The 16355-nt window shown below is 41.9% G+C and overlaps 1 protein-coding gene across 2 annotated transcripts; it reads left to right on the top strand.

The window, feature by feature from the left end:
- The first annotated feature begins 6 nt into the window (after positions 1-6).
- Positions 7-14496, top strand: LOC111232157 (single-stranded DNA-binding protein 3-like). 2 transcript variants are annotated; one of them, XM_022759537.1, is made up of 18 exons: positions 7-180; positions 909-981; positions 1130-1191; positions 1281-1365; positions 8462-8551; positions 9632-9706; positions 9947-10009; positions 10175-10238; positions 10337-10410; positions 10573-10637; positions 10733-10781; positions 11045-11080; positions 11215-11269; positions 11356-11420; positions 12527-12605; positions 12824-12852; positions 12957-13058; positions 13360-14496. In XM_022759537.1, exons 1-18 carry the CDS (start codon positions 125-127, stop codon positions 13387-13389), a joined length of 1152 nt encoding a protein of 383 aa, XP_022615258.1. In that variant the 5' UTR covers positions 7-124; the 3' UTR covers positions 13390-14496. The 2 variants fall into 2 exon arrangements, with proteins under 2 accessions (XP_022615258.1, XP_022615259.1); XM_022759538.1 differs by lacking the exon at positions 9632-9706.
- The last annotated feature ends 1859 nt before the right edge of the window (positions 14497-16355 follow it).

Below are 16355 nucleotides of genomic sequence, written 5' to 3'. Positions count from 1 at the left end.
CTCGGTTGAGTCGTCGGGTTGAGGAGGAGTGCGGTTGGAGTGCGAGAGGGTCGCGGCCGCGATGATCTGACAGATGAAATAGCGAAAAAAGACAGTGAAGGCGGGCGTCCTCCCACACAAAACAATGTTCCCCAAAGGCAAAGGCACCCCGGTACCGTCTGACGGCCAAGCACGAGAAAAGTAAGCTCAGAAACGTTTATTATTGTGTATTTTACCCTCGCAAGTTGTTCCCTCTTGCTCTCTGTTGTTCGCTGGACAGGCTAGCAAGAGGCGATTTCCTCCTACCGAGGCTGGAATTGAATGAACCGCCTTGTCTGCTCGCCATTCCTCTGAGCCGTGTTTCTGCTGCCTATGGCTTATTGCTGTCTCTTTACACGTCCCCGACTGATTCGGAGTGCAGTTTGGTTGTGTTTTAACTCGCGGTTGTCTCAAATTTTTTTGCGGTTTTTCAGTCGAGAGCACAGAGAGGAGAAAACAATAACATCGCCTTGCTACACAGTACATTGTTTTCTCTGTTGCGCTCTTTGGATAGGCTCCGTTTTTATTTCCCTCAGCCCCATCAGTGCCACCAGGATACTGTACCTAGCCAATACACAGCAGGCTGGTGCTGTGTTTTTATGTTTCACATCACGACGTTAAATTATACTGCTGCTTTACTACTTTCTTTTATCATTCTTATTGTTGTGGACCTTTACCAGGCTTGGCTTGGTTGCACAGTCCCCTTTTAATTTTTTGGCATAGGCTATTTGGCAGCCATTGTTCAGAGGGCCTGTGCCCGACTCTAGTCACTCAGTGTGCCCATAGAAGATTTAACCTGATGTTTCACCTGATGTTTATTTAATTATTTATTGTCTGTTTATAATTTCTTTTTTTAATTAAACCTAAAATTCTGTATTTTTTTCACACAGGTTGGCTCTATACGTCTATGAGTATTTGTTACATATAGGAGCACAGAAGTCTGCACAGACCTTTTTATCAGAGGTATGTGGTCAAAAGTTCAACCATGTTATAATGTCCTTTTTAAATTCTTATTTTTTATCTAAATGTATCGCATGTTCTTCTTTTACAACAATATTAAACTGTATTTAATTGACTCACATGAATGATTATTTAAATCCCCCTTTCCTAGATTCGATGGGAGAAAAACATAACACTCGGAGAACCCCCAGGATTCCTACATTCCTGGTGGTGGTAAGTGATGTTATTCTCATCTCCCTGTAAACATGTCCAGGGGGTTGTTTGTGTGGTTTTGTTTGCTTCATGACCTGTCTTGTCCACAGTGTATTCTGGGACTTGTATTGTGCTGCACCGGAGAGGAGAGAGACATGTGACCACTCCAGCGAAGCGAAAGCCTTCCATGATTACGTGAGTAGTGCTTACATGGGAACTGTTGCACATATTGCTCCATCTTCTTCTGAAGAAGACAACTTTGCTGTCAAGGCTTAGATGTGGTGTAAATAACGTTCCTCCAGATAAGGCTTTGCAGTGAGTCAGAGGTTGTTTTTTTTTTTCTTTTTTCGTTGGAGCCATCAGAGAGAAGTGCTCATAATCTCTGTCAATACTCAAGATGTTACAACATCTCCCACATTCCCTCTCGAGTAATACAGCTGCACACTTCAGGTTATTGTGATTCCCTTTTAGCTTGAAGAATTGTAATGACTCACCCTAAAACAATGTCTGTCTGCTTTTTATGTGCATTCTTAACTATGTTTTGCACATTGTTTTAGAGATGTAACTCATCCTCTATCCCTCACTGTGCCTTTTAGCTGTATTTCACTACTAATTTATGCAATTTCGTAGAGTATTTTTTTTTTTCTTCTCTTGAATTTATGATCGGTCATCTTGCCCTGTTGGTGGGTCGAATGATGCGCCCAACAATGAGCTTTATAGGCTTCTGGGAAGATGATGCTGATGTCAGCAGGTCCTGAGTCAGACCTGCCGAGCGCTCTCCCCCTTATCCACGCCACGCTCAAGCACCCTGCCTCAGTTGTGAAGACGAAAAATAACCTGCTGTGTGTACAGCACAACTTTCAAGACCATATACACACACAGCTTGATTTTTGATTTTTGACCCCCAGCTGCCGTAATGTGTGACAGCTCAACTATATGTTGAAACATATAATCCACAATGACAAACCTAATATATTTTAAACTGAATTTATGAGATGTCGCGCAGGACAAGTGCATCATTCTACAGTGTATCACTCCTCATATGAAAGCACTGCTATATTAGCAAGTTATGTGAGTTTTGCATTTTGATAATTATGCCGTTTTGGAGATGGGGCGGTTTTCATGTGCTGCATTGTTTCCTGCTTTGAGTCAGCATTCAAAAACAACATCAAAAGGTGCCTCGTGACGATCAAAGAAAGTGAGGACAGCTTGTCAGTGGCTTCTGTTGTTCCCATCCATGTGTTTCTATGGTCATATCTGAAAAGATCAGAATTGTGTGGCTGATGTAAATAAAATAAAAGTGCTATCTGGGCTTTGCTGCATCAGCGCAGGCAAGGGAAGACATTACAGGTTAAGTGATCCTCTAGGATGAGTGATACATAGCCCAGTTTGTAGGTAGGTTGGTGATGCATCTGGCAGGAAGGGGTTAAAACGGAGATGTTGGTCCTGCTCGTGGCAGATAGGGTTGTCAGGGTAACAGGCCTCCTGATCTGGCAGGTGACCTGGGAGCCAGAAGAGAGGCTACAGCGTGGCTCTGCCCTTTCAATAACTACATTCTTTATTATTCCAACTCAAACAGACGTAAGAGGAGTGCATTTTGTTTGCAACCAGGCTTTATTCACCTGGCCTGCTTCATGGTAATTGATTGCAATATCTTTGATTTTTGTTGTTGTTGATTGCTTGTGTGAGATGTGTAATATGTGATTGTAGCTTTAACAAGAAAGTCTGACAGATTTAAGAATTCTGCATCTGTGTTGGAGAGACTAAAGATTATTGTTAAAATGTTTTTATATTTGAGGCAAAGGTACAAGAATGGCTGAAAATCACTTTGCAATTATTCCTGTGTTAAAATGAGGAAACATTGTGAGATCAGTTTTGAAAGAATAAACAACACAAAACAAGCTGTTACATTGTCAACCTGTGGTTTGACTGAGATCATTTTCATAACATGGAAAACATTAAGCAAATGAGGGAACAGCGAAGCGTCAGTCTGGACAGGGTGCTACTGTGGTGTGGAGCTTTGAGAGTTTCTGTGTGGTTGGCTCTCCCCGACATCTTGTGGTTGCCCTTTGCTCTGATGTTGGTTCTCCTTGTGTTCATTTGTGGATGCTGGGGGGTCAGGGAAGTGTGTGCCTATCTGTATGTGTGTGTGTGTGGACAGTACTAGTCCTTGGACCCTAGCCTTTGTCTAGGTGTGGGGGAGGTGAGTGCTGCTCTGGGAGCCGGCAGCGCTCGTAAAACCCCAGCGTATTCACGCTGGGCCTGACAAACGTTCCCCGAGGGGGCCGGTCGCCATGGCGTCAGCGGCTGATTGATGGCTGTCATGGAGCTGAGGGGCAGATTGGAAAAAGAAAAGGGGAGTGGCACTGTGGCATATGCCCAGCATCCACCACCGCGGAGGAGCAGAGGGAATAAAAGGAGGAGGGGGTTGGGGAGGAAGAGAGGAGGGAGATGAGAAGTGGAAGGGACCTGCTAGAAGTAACTAGAGAGGGAGAGAGAGGGAGCATCCAGTCAGGATCCAGACTGGGTTTTATGATGTTGATTGATGGTTAAACATTTACAAGCTAAACATAGGGCCTGGTTTCTTTTGAGCATTGGTTCCAGTGGAAGAAGTGAGGCTGTTAAGAGCATGCTAGGTTAGGAGCCGGCAGTTGGGTGGTCTGTGCTGCAGCCCAGCCCCCTCCATCATTTCTCCTTCATTCCCTTTTAAATCCTACATTTTTTCTTCTTAATGTTTGTCTCTCTCTCAGTGTCTACCCTTGCCTTTTCACAGTTACCTCAGTCAACCTCTTGGTCATCCTCACCCTCCTCTCTTTCCTTTTTCTCCCCCCCCCCATGTGTTCCCCTCTCCCCCTCTCTTTGTTTTCATAAAGGCAGCACAAGCACATCCGCTGCCACTCTGGCCTTTAGTAACCTCTTTCAGAGATTCAAAGATTCAGGGAAAATTTGTTTGGCTAGAATTGCTTGTACGCTCTTGAGTACACGCATGTACATGCTGAATCATTATGGGTTTAGGGGGGTAGTCTATATTAAAGGAGGTCCCCTGGGAAGTTGTAAGGAAGGCCCTGGACAAGAGCCTCATAGCCTGAGGCAGGGCTGAGACATCTGTCCCTTTCCTGTACCGGAGAGACGTGGCTCATTTAGAGCGAAAGCAGCATCAGGCTGTTTGAGACAGTCCAGCAAGCACAGCTGTGGGCTTCAGAGGGACATGATAAAGATCTAACATAACATGACTGTGAATCCACCATGCACGTTGTTTCTCAGTCTAGCAAACAGTTTCTCATTTCCACAGAGTATGTAGATAGTTGACATTGTTTATGACTTTGTGGTCAGTACCTTAAATACAACCTTGTTTTACTTCATTATTTCTTTTCAGGCCTCATTCCAGGAATGGGCTGAGGAACAAGGCAAACAGGAGTTGCTGTTTCACTACAAAGGGGCCAGACAGTGTGACAGAGCATATACCACTACTCTGAGACTAGCCATAAACTGTAGATCTTTATCTCCAGTAAGATCCTGGTAGACAGAATAACATCTGCTTACAATTACTGCAGACCAGAAAAATCGACTTAGGGTTAAGATACCAAACCAATTTATTCAGAGTTGGAGAATAAAATACTGATCTTTTGAAAACTTGGGTCAAATTTAAATAACCAGGTGAGTGGCAATTTAAATACCATTCCAGTCCTATCAGAATGAGGGTGGATGTCATTATAGATGAGCTTTTATTGACTCATTCAGTGAAGGTAACAATACAATACAACCCATTTTTGTCACCAGAGACTTGATGTATTTAATAGTATGTTTTCAAGAGAAGTTGGACAGTTTGAAGCGATAATCACTCTTAACTGTTCCCATAAAATATTAGAGAGTGCAGACATCTGCCAAGGCCAATGCTAAACACATACACCAGACCTCAGAGAAAAATTCAGATTCAACCTGACTCTGCCCCAAAGTTTAATGGGTTCTTCCCTGGTCCGTGCCACATCCCTCCACCAAGTTCGATGCTAATGGGTTCAGTACTTTTTGCGTAATCCTGCTGACAAACAAACAAATCAACAAACAAACTTGGGTAAAAGCATAACGTCTTTGGCGGAGGTAATAAGTGAAGATTAGAACACAGCTTCGTTACTGTGTCTGTGTATCTGACACATGCTTTTGTGGTTAACATGTAGCTCTGTTACAGGAAGCTTAAATGTAGTTGTTGCTATGTTTAGTTTAAGATCTTAATTGCCTCTTTTCTACAAAAATGTCAACTTCTAAAAATGTACAGTACAGAGAAAGGTTGAAGGTTGTGCCTATGACACTTTCAAATGTAATATTATACCTTTTTATGAATGTAAAAAAATAAAGCATATGATTAATAGTTAAACCTTGTTGGTTTTCACATGTGGCTTTGCGTGAGGATTCAATGCTGTTTGAAGTTGGTAAATGGGGCCTAGGCAATTATTTGCACTTTAAGAAGTACAAACGATAGATTTAAATACATCTTCTGCTTCATTAAAATAAAATGGATCACTATGAGGTTTTCAGAGAAGCTGCCAAGTACTAGTTACCTTGAATTTTGAAGAGAGGTCAGAACTATGAATAACCCCTTTACCATATAATGCAAATGGTGCAAGTGACTCATTTGAATTTTTTAGGTCATGGCGTTTACTGTTGATAAAGCTGACTGTAGACATTAGGTCTGGTGTCTCAAGGAAGCTAGATAATTATAGGACATAGGGAATTGATCACAATACTTAAATCTAAATATGCTCATCAAACACTTGTTCCTCTTCTTAAAACTTTTACTGGAATCCTAGTTCACAGCGTTGTCCCTGACTCTCTGGTCTTAGTGCTGCTATTATAAAAGGTAAAAAAAAGTTAGCAGAATAGTAGTGATAACAACAAACCTGCAAGTGTGGCACAGATGCACTATGTCCACCACTGCTGTTGAAAGAAATAATTTCCAGTTATCATTAATTGTCACAATTCCACTCTGTTTATGTGCTCCTAAGATGCTTTTTGCGAGCTTCTGATCAAATCAGTCATGATAAAACATATTGATAATAAATGAATGTTAGAGGAACTCTCTAAATATTTACCCAGACTCATCATGTGTTTGTATACTCTGTGCAGGTTTGATGGAGAAACTGGTGGATGACTACTTAGTCAGTAGTTGTGTCAGGCAGGGTGGATACTTAACTTCACCCTTGTTTAACTTGCATATGGATGACTAGTGTAGGTAGTTAAATTCTAGCAAAACAGGTTGTGTTTCCTATGCAGATGATTTGGGCATATTTCCTCCATGCAGTGCCGATCTGCAACTGTTGTTTAGTGGACACTCCCACTATGGTGCTAATTTTGGCATCAGATTAAATACCAAAAAATAAAATAATATTTTCATAATTCTACTTCAGTGTAGATAGTCCTAAAGTATTGGTAAGAGTGTGAAGTAAATGAAGTCAAACTTGGTCAGATGAAATAAAAATTGAATGGATGATTGAGATACTGTATATCGTCGGTGGATAGTGTTTTCTCGAGTGTTCAACTCTCTGCCCCTACAAATGCCTACCTGTTTTGTAGGTGTAAATACGGCAGCATTTAGATTCCTACTTTTACTTACAATGATGCCATCATGAGAGCGTGTGTGCCAAGATTTTGGATCACAAGTCATATGACCTTTGTCCCAAATGTTCCCACGTCAGACAGAGATAAAAAGCCAAGTGAATAAATGTATGCGCAAATTGGAGAAGGTAGAGAACAGCATAATTAAGAAAACCAAAAGTTCTATGTTAAATTTAAGAGATATGGCATGTCTATCTGTGCGTTGTGATACTGATGAAGTTTGATTTACAATTCTTTATGTACTTTTTTTTGCCTTGAGTGTCACACTTTCTTCACCACATCATCACAATGCTTTAATTGTGACTGCACACAACATGTGCACATGGTATATTTTTGACGCTATGTTTTGTTGTGTGTCATGTGAAGTGACACTTTTCTTATCAGCATAAAGCAAAGTAGGAGCTTAACAGGCTGTGAATTTGTGAAATTTTCATCTTAAACGGTGTAATAATTAAGTTAATGAGTTCTTTAATATTTATTTCCCTAAGAGTTGCTCTTTAGGTCTAAGCCTTAGGTTGCACCACTAATTTTGAGAGCAGGCATTTCTACTTGAGGGGGCTGGGTAGTTGCGAATAACAGGGCAAGATAAGTGAGGAAGTACATGGGATGTAACTAGAGTCTGTAAAGCCACAGAGAACTCCACATTTTCTTACACTTCTACAGCAGTAGTGGATGGTTTAAGAAAAACCCTGGTGCTAGGCATATTTTAAGATTTCTCTCCCTTTGGATCCACCTCCTGCACCTCCTCTCTAGTAAAGAAAGATGATTTAAATGCTCTGTGTCTCTGTGTGTGTGTCCCAGTGGTGGTGGGGCCTGATGAGACGTGACTTTTCCCTGTGGCCTCACTTCTCTCCCTGCTGAGGTATTTCACAGTGGCCCTGCAGTGGCAGCCGGGGCAGATATAATTAGGGAAGGTGCAGTCGATACCACGGAGTGTGTTGGCCATTAACCAGTGATGTCTGTGGGGCTCTGGACAGAGACAATGAGTGTTTTTGTTTGTGTGTGTGTGTGTTTATCATTGTAGTAATCATTGCCTGTTTGCGCACATCTACACTACAATGTGAGTGAGCTACGCATTAACAAATGGACCGAAGGAGCTTCTCTCCTTCTGTAGCCGTTCTCTTCAAGCTAAACCCCACAGCTCCGAAGACATTAGCTCATCTCAGATTGCTTCAGCTACAGGGAAGAAAAACTCAGTCAATTAGGAGCGTGTGACCGAAGCAAATGGCACATTAGTGAATTAGGGCTGTGGTTTGAGCAGGAAATCAGCCCAGCAAGCCCCTGCTGTGCAGCAGCACTTTGGAGCCACTGACTCAGTGAATCCCACTGATCCATTTGACCCACTGGATCCCGGATCAGCAGGGCTCAGAAGCCTCAATAAGAATCCCATTAATAACCATTTCATACAGGGGACCCACAAATGATGCCAGTCTGCTGAATTGGTTTTTGGTACTTTCTGTTTCTTTTCTCTTTTTTCTGGGTTAGTCCACAAGGATATTAGATTCCTCACATGCACTCCGCTTGTGACAAGCTGTGCCAAGAATCTTGGTCAAGAAGGGACAAAATAAATGTCTTGAGTTTTTTGAAGTGTGTACAGAGAGTATTAGCAGGTAGCTTGTATTGTGCAGCACAATGAGTGAGAGTTTGTAATGTTGCTGCTCTGTCTGTTTTTCCATCTTAGAGTGCAGCAGCAGCCCCCAGTCCTGTGATGGGGGGGATGCCCCCTGGTGAGGGCATGCCAGGAGGACCCATGCCACCCGGCTTTTTCCAGGTCAGTCCGTCACTACACTAACTGGCTTTTTATTTCTGCTATCAATTCATCAATTATCAGAATTGTCATAAATTAACCTCCTGTGGATGGATAAATGAATTGATGGATTGATCATTTTCCTAGCTGCACTTGTGCAGTCAGGGTTTTGTATATATTGTGGAGCTGTAGGTCTTGACATTGGTGTCTGCACTGGTTTGTGTCTTTTGTTTTGCTCCACTCTGCTCAGTGAACTTGTAGTAAATATCATAGACGTTCTGTCTGCCTGGGCCCCTCCAGTGCTGTAAACAGGCAGGCGTGGCCATTTTCCCTAATGGAGAAATCGAAAGGTGCAGCACCTACTGTAAATCAATATCTCATGTGGACAACCTCTTGGCAGGCAACTGTGTGGAACTACCTCTAAGAGGTGACATAAAATTGCAATTTTGCCCTGCATCCATTAGACCTAACTAGTCACTTATTAAGAACTAGAAGCCACAAAACCGTGACTTATTATGTGATCATGTTAATATCAGGAAATACATTTTGACATTGATAAATTAACACGCACACACTCATACTTTCTATACCAGAATCCAGGAGGAGGCTCAATTAGACCTCTCACTCTCTTGTCAGATCAGCAACATTAGCGACACAGTGCCGGTGTTTAGTGTTGTTATAAAGCTAATTGCATAGAGCTTAATTGACGCTGTTAATTCAGGGAAATTAGCACTGATAACATGCTGCATGCAGCAGGCTTCTTAATGTCTTGACTGACAGGCAAAAGAGCACACATCCTCTCCATCTCTCTGTCTCTCTTCTCTCATTCAAGGCTAAGTCATTTGCTTGCTCTTCTATACTCTCGCTGTCTCTTCTCTCTTACTGTGTTTGGTACATGAAAATGAGCATCTTATTTTTTGTACATTTTTACATTTTTTGCGGCATACTTTGGTTCTTGCATTCTGACTGTCCTCTGCCCTGCAGTAACCCTGCTTCTCTCTCTGCCCCTCTTTTGTCACTTCTGTTTCTCGCTCCCTCCTTCTCTATTCGTCTCATCCTCCCCTCTCTCCCTCCTCTGCCTCTTCATTTTGTGTAATGCCATAGGGTCCTCCTGGTCCCCAGGGCTCTCCTCACCCCCAGCCTCCTCCCCCTAACAGTATGATGGGACCTCACAGTCAGGTAATGCTCCCTCTCCCTCTTTCTCTCTCTTTTTCTGTTTTTGCTATCTGCACTCATTTGGGAACGCTGGTTCTCAGTGCTGATGCTTCATGCTTTGGCATTTGTCTCAGCTTAATGCTTTATGCTGCTGTCAATATTCACACAAACATGCTGTTGAGAAATTAGAATAGTGCATCATTTTGGGAGATGTATGTGACTTCTTTACTGAAATGTCATGGAGCACTTGTGTGTCTGTTCTAGTCCTTTATGTCGCCTCGCTTTGCTGGAGGCCCAAGAGGTCCCCCCATCAGGATGGCCAACCAGGTAGACCTCTCTCTCTCTCTCACACACACACACACACACACACACACACACACACACACACACACACACACACACACACACACACACACACACCATTGATTCAGGATACATAGCATGTAATTAAAACTTCAGTTTCATTGGATCTTTGTGTTTTATCCCCGTTAGCCACCAGGTGGAGGACCAGGTCCTCACCCTATGCTGCCTAATATGGACCCCACACGACCACAAGGTATGAATCAGCGCTTCCTTAAACTACACGCTACATCTGCAGCAGAGAAATGATTTCCTGGCTTCTCTCTTTTATATAAACTGCTTTTATCCCTCCAGGCCATCCTAACTTGGGGCCAATGCAGAGAATGAGCGGCCCTCGGGGAATGGGACCTATGGGGCCTGGTCCTCAGGTAAGCTACTCCACTCACATAGAATATATTACCACTGTGTTGAAGACCCACTAGTCATTGTGTTTACTTCATTGGTTCTGTTGATGAGAGCGCCTTATTTGTAAAATGTTTTAGTAAATTTTCTACCACTCACAATTTCATGATACTTGGTTGTCTTCTCAGAACTTTGGTGGTGGGATGAGGCCTCCACACAACACCATGGGTCCTGGTATGCCAGGAGTGAACATGTGAGTCTTTTTTTTATTTGTAAATACATTCTCTTACAAGTAATTCAACCCAAATGCAATATCTTACTAAGGTCTCTGTTGGTCTTGCCATGTAGGGGCCCAGGGACTGGTCGGCCATGGCCCAATCCCAACAATGCCAACTCTGTGAGTACTAATGACACACAAACACACATACACCCAGAGAAATGGTGGTTCAAATTGCAGTCAGATCTCTCAGAGCGGCAGAGGTCTAATGTGTTTCAAGGTTCTAGTCTGGGATGTAATTGTAGTATTATGTGTCACGGACGGTTGCATAGACAGCCATAATGGTGTTAGGTTGATCAAATGATGAATGATGACATTTTGAGGTATAGAAATGGTTTCCACTCCCATTTTCTGGTCTGTAATATTTGTGCTTTTGGTTTCAGATGCCTTACTCATCACCCTCTCCAGGCGCGTATGGGGTGAGTCCACATCCTGATGTCTTTACTCCTCCATACTACAGAAATTTTAACATAATGGCAAAATCAAATTGTAAATGATTTTTATATGTACATGTGTAATGAATATTTATTTATTTTTGACTGTTTCCCCAAAGGGGGCATCCGGAGGAGGAGGACCCCCAGGAACTCCCATCATGCCCAGCCCTGCAGGTTAGTGCTTCCCTGACCTACCATGTTAATCAATGCCTTTTTCATGCACTATCCGGTAACATTTATATGTATTGTGCCTTTTCCAGACTCAAACAACTCTGGTGACAATTTATACACCATGATCAACACTGGACCCGGCAACCGAAATAATGTTAGTGCATTTCACCGTCTTCATTCTGCATTAAATGTGAATATTACGATCACTGAGTTAAGTATATAGTAGTTTATGTAGGAGTTTAGCACAGTTAGTAAATAATAAAATGTATGCTAACAACATAATGACATGTATCCCTTTTGCATCAAACCAATAACCCAATTTCAATGTTTTCCTGCACCTGTTTATGTATCGAGGGTCACTTAGTAAAGATGTGGTTGACAGAGGACAGCAGTTAAGTGGCCAAGGCATATAATATGATGTGATCTCAAATGGTTGTTAAGAAAAGCTTCTACCATAAACCAAACACCTGACCTCTTCAGATCAATACCGTCTCAATACACTTCTTTGTCTAATGGCTGCATGCAGCTGGTGGAAAGTGAGGATTTCCAGCCTCTGGTTGCTGTTGCTGGGCAAATAAATTTTTATTTTTGTTGGAATTAAATTTCTGCTCTTAAATATATGTGATCACTGCATCTTCTATGGATTCTGGTGCCAGCCACATGATCTAGATTGAAATTTTATTTAGTAATGTCCAATACCACTAAATTGCCTACATTATGTGATCTAATCTAGTTTCTTTGTCACAGTTAGGTAGACTGTAAGGTCTCGTGGTCTTCATACAGATCAGCGCATGACACACACACCAACCTGAGTCCACACATGTTGCCGCTGAGGGGAAAGACAGAAAATAGGGAATTTCACTTCCTTGTAAACAGAGCTGCCCTGCATGAAAAACAATTTTACTTGACATTACTGTCCTTGCCCTCTTAAAACACACTTTCCCTCACTCACTTCCTTGGTAGTAAACAAAGTAAACTACTAGTAAACAAATGCTCTTGTTGTACTGGTTGAGTTTGTGTGTGATTTGATACGGTAGGCTACTGTATCAGTGTATTGGAGCTGAAATAATCAGAACCTGTTTTTGTTTTAAGTTGAAAGAAGGACTTAAGTTCACAGCAATAGAAACTACAGCATAGAAAACATAGAAACTGGTTTCCAGGGTTCCTTTGGTCACTTGTTGTTTAGGACTTTTCAGCTGTGTGTGAACTTTGCTGTGCAGATGTGATAAGTGAGTCCATGCTGTCTTGTTTCTCCTCCAGTTCCCTATGGGCCCCGGCTCTGACGGACCCCTGGGAGCCATGGCTGGGATGGAACCACACCACATGAACGGGTCACTAGGTAACACCACCTACTACAATACACCTATCAACACAACACAACACAGATGTTGGGGTTGCATTCTTATACATTAAATGAGTTTACTTTTGTCCTCTATGTAGCACATCAGTAGAGGCCAGACTGTATTTCCGGTAGAGCCATTGTTTTTAAAAGAGCTTTCTTATGGTCATGGGTTACAAACATTGTTAAAAATGTTTTTCATATTGTTTCATTGCTAGGCTCTGGTGATATGGATGGAATGAACAAGGTAAATATTATAACCATAAAAAGAATATTTGCAATTAAAGCTCAATCTGGAATAAATGAAATGTTTTACATTTTAAAAAAATGTTGCGCATGCTTTGTTTCCAGAATTCTCCAAACAATTTAAGTGGCATTAGCAATCCTCCTGGGACCCCAAGGGATGACGGGGAGCTGAGTGGAAACTTCCTCCACTCCTTTCAGAGCGAGAACGTAAGTCTTCCCGCTTGCCAGTTCCTCTCCTCAGCTAACATCACTGGACTGTTGGCGACTGTAGTGGTACTTTGATGAAGCCAGAGGTAGAGCACTGTTGACCGCACAATAAAGCCACAGTCACAGCGTATTAACATCACTGACTACAGTAGCACTGTGGAGAGCAAGCTGTGCGTTTGACCAAGGAGCACTTTGTAGGGAAAAGGTGTGTGTGTGTGTGTGTGTGTGTGTGTGTGTGTGTGTGTGTGTGTGTGTGTGTGTAGATGTGTTTTTTAATCCTCTCCTCTCTGTGCCTCCGTAGTACTCTCCAACCATGACGATGAGTGTGTGACCCCCCTCCACCCCACCCAACATTATTTGCCATCATTCCAAGGATCTGAACTCACTATAGGACACGGCCAAACACATCAGCACCGAATCAGGGACAGGCGCCATTTTGGTTCCACACTATCGCCAGAATGCTGATCGGAGAAAAATCAAAATGGCTGGCGACTACTGCTCCTTGCTCAAAATGAAGGACAATTTCTCCATTTACCACAACCCCAAGTGTGACAAAAACCAGCTACTGAAATGCATACATGACACGTTTTATGTTCTTTGCAGAGCCCCCGTATCCCCCTTTTAGTCCCCTCAGCCTCCTCAGTCCCAGAGCGAAGAGAAAAAAAAATGGTCGAAGTTTACCTCTTGTACTTTTTAATTATTGCTTTGTGGTGCAAGATGTGCAGGAAATGTCTCCGCTTTTGTCACTTAAAACACTGGAGAGTGTGCATATGCATTGTGTGCTTGGAAAGTCTTTGTCTTGTCATTTTACTTATCGCCATGCATACTGTGTCACAAAAGTCAGTTGACATATGACTCAGAATTTGCCTTTTACTCTGTGGCCACCTTTCAGAATAATGTACTATTCTTCCCAATGCCCACTCTTCTATTTAAAGAGGTTTTTAAGGGGAAAAGATGTGAAAGAATACAGCTTTTATTGTGACCACCTTTCACGGTATGAAAGTGCTCAGATGGTTCCTACAATGTCAAATTGATCCCATTTGATCAATTTCAGTCTCTTATTGTTGACAGCCATGCTACTCGGCACTCTGCTGTTTAATTTAAACAGCCGGACTGCTGTTGTGTTCTGTCAAGGGAAACCAGACTTCGGCATGAGAAGTGAGTGCATGAATGCTGAGAATCTGTGTACAACATACTACCTAGTGCTGCTCTTCTCTATGTGGACACCTGCTTTAAGATGTGGTGTATATCTCTTTACCTGCCTGTGCTTAACACTCTGTGCTCTTCATCGTCGTAGCCATCTGTGTTATTTCCAATTTGGTTGATTATGATGAAATGGCTATGAATGAGCTGCCCATTTTAATGTCATACATATTGGTTGTTCATACTTCCCTCCTGTATCATTGGTTGTCTCCTTGGCCCTGCCCCCCCCCCACCCCCCCCCACCCTTGTCAACCCACACATTTTTTTTATATTTTGATACAATCTTTGACTATGTATATTGCCCCAGTTATTCAGTTAGTCAAAGCTTTCTAAATTGATTCTAGTAGGCATCATTATAAACTTAGCAGCAGTCTTGTAAATGTGATGAGAATTTTTGTTTCATTTTTTTTTTTTCCTGTGAACATTACGCATTATACACATCTGTCCTATGTTGCCTTTATTTGCTGATATTTTTTTATTTCAAATTGAGGAAAGATTGCTTGTTAATATAATTTTACAATAACTTATCTCACTGCGTGGGTTGTTTTATTTCGAATGAATGTTGATTCATGCCACATTACATATCAGAGTAACTGAGGTTTGTTGTTGAAGCTGTCAACATGATCAGTGTTAACTGAAGTTAATTAGCACACAAAGAAACCATTCATTTGATGAAAAAAAGCCACAGAATTTTTTTTTGTAATATAAAAGACAAGGAAGGATCCATCTAAAACATAGTACAGACTGTATCTGCATGCAGCCAGCAGTTAACGTCACAGTCACAGTCTCTCCTTTTCCTGATACACCAGTCTGTAGCAGGCAGGAAGCATCGGCCTCATCAGATCACTTATATCTTCACTCAGTAATCCCTGTGGGGGAGCCAGAGGGTGCTGTAGTCCACAGCCGCCAAACCAATCAGAGGAAATCCTGGAGCGTGAGTGGAGTCTTTGGCAGAGGAAACCCTCTGCAGGTTGGCCTGAACTTGCTGTGACACCAGAAAGGATATAGAAAGGGACACTGGTTCCCAACCTGGAGCTTAAATCTGAGGGATCACACGTTGATTAATGTGATAGGACAAAAGAAATGTTTTACAGACATTTCTTTCCTTTTTTTGGGACTTTTTTCTAATATTTGTATGGATTATTTGTGAAATACTGAATAGTTTAACTCTTTGATACTTAAGTATTCATATGACAATCTGAGATCTGTGTTGAGGACACAGGTTTGCTTTTTGGATTTGTCCATGATTAAATTAGATACAGTTAGCATACTTAGACTATACAGTATGTCCATCATGTTGGGATTTTAATAGACTGTTCTCGTCTTGTTATCTGGAGAAAACGTAAAATCCTAAAACAGACCTGACAAAATGTAAAAGGACAATGAAAATCCATACTAAATGTATAGTCCCAATAATATGCCTCACTCATAGTGCTCCTATTCCCCTTTTTTGTCTTTGCTCATGTCCACATTATTAATCCTAACAGAACAGCCAATATAAAGTGTCCTAAATCGGTACTCTGACTGTAATCTGCCTTTAAAAAAAAAAAAAAAGAAACTTTTACTATGAAAGGTCCACTTAGATAATGAGTATCTGGTCTTGATGGTAAGTCTGATCAAGATAATAAACCACAGACTTAACATGGTGCAGCCAATACATAAAAATAGGTAGAAATAAAATGACTAAATTAGGAGGGATCACTCCAAATATAGGAGTCAGAATGAAAAACAGCCTCATGTTTTTCATGTCTCTTCTCCTTTTGGAGAAAAAATGGCTTCACATTGCCCTCTGGTGGACTACATAAGCAGTCGATACAACATTTACACTCACTGAACTTGCTGTACCTTAAGGCTTCGGCTTTTACTTTATGATTCAGACGTAAATCTTAAGAAAAGTAGATGGTTGGGAGGAACTTGCTATGTTCTGGTTCCTGTCTAACAATAGGAAACGAGGCTGAGCTGCTGCTGGCTGGTCTCCACAGGATGTGGCCTGGCTGGGCAGGAGCCAAACCTCTCCAACTTCAGATCCACAGTTAATGTTATGAAAGCTTAGCGACACAAAACTGCTTTGTTCACTGCCATATCCATGCAGTA

Source organism: Seriola dumerili, unplaced genomic scaffold (genome assembly GCF_002260705.1).
Source record: "Seriola dumerili isolate Sdu_G_001 unplaced genomic scaffold, Sdu_1.0 BDQW01000322.1, whole genome shotgun sequence".
NCBI classification, from domain to species: Eukaryota; Metazoa; Chordata; class Actinopteri; order Carangiformes; family Carangidae; genus Seriola; species Seriola dumerili.
The sequence above is the reverse complement of the archived record's forward strand: the minus strand, read 5'-3'. Positions and strand labels throughout refer to the sequence as shown.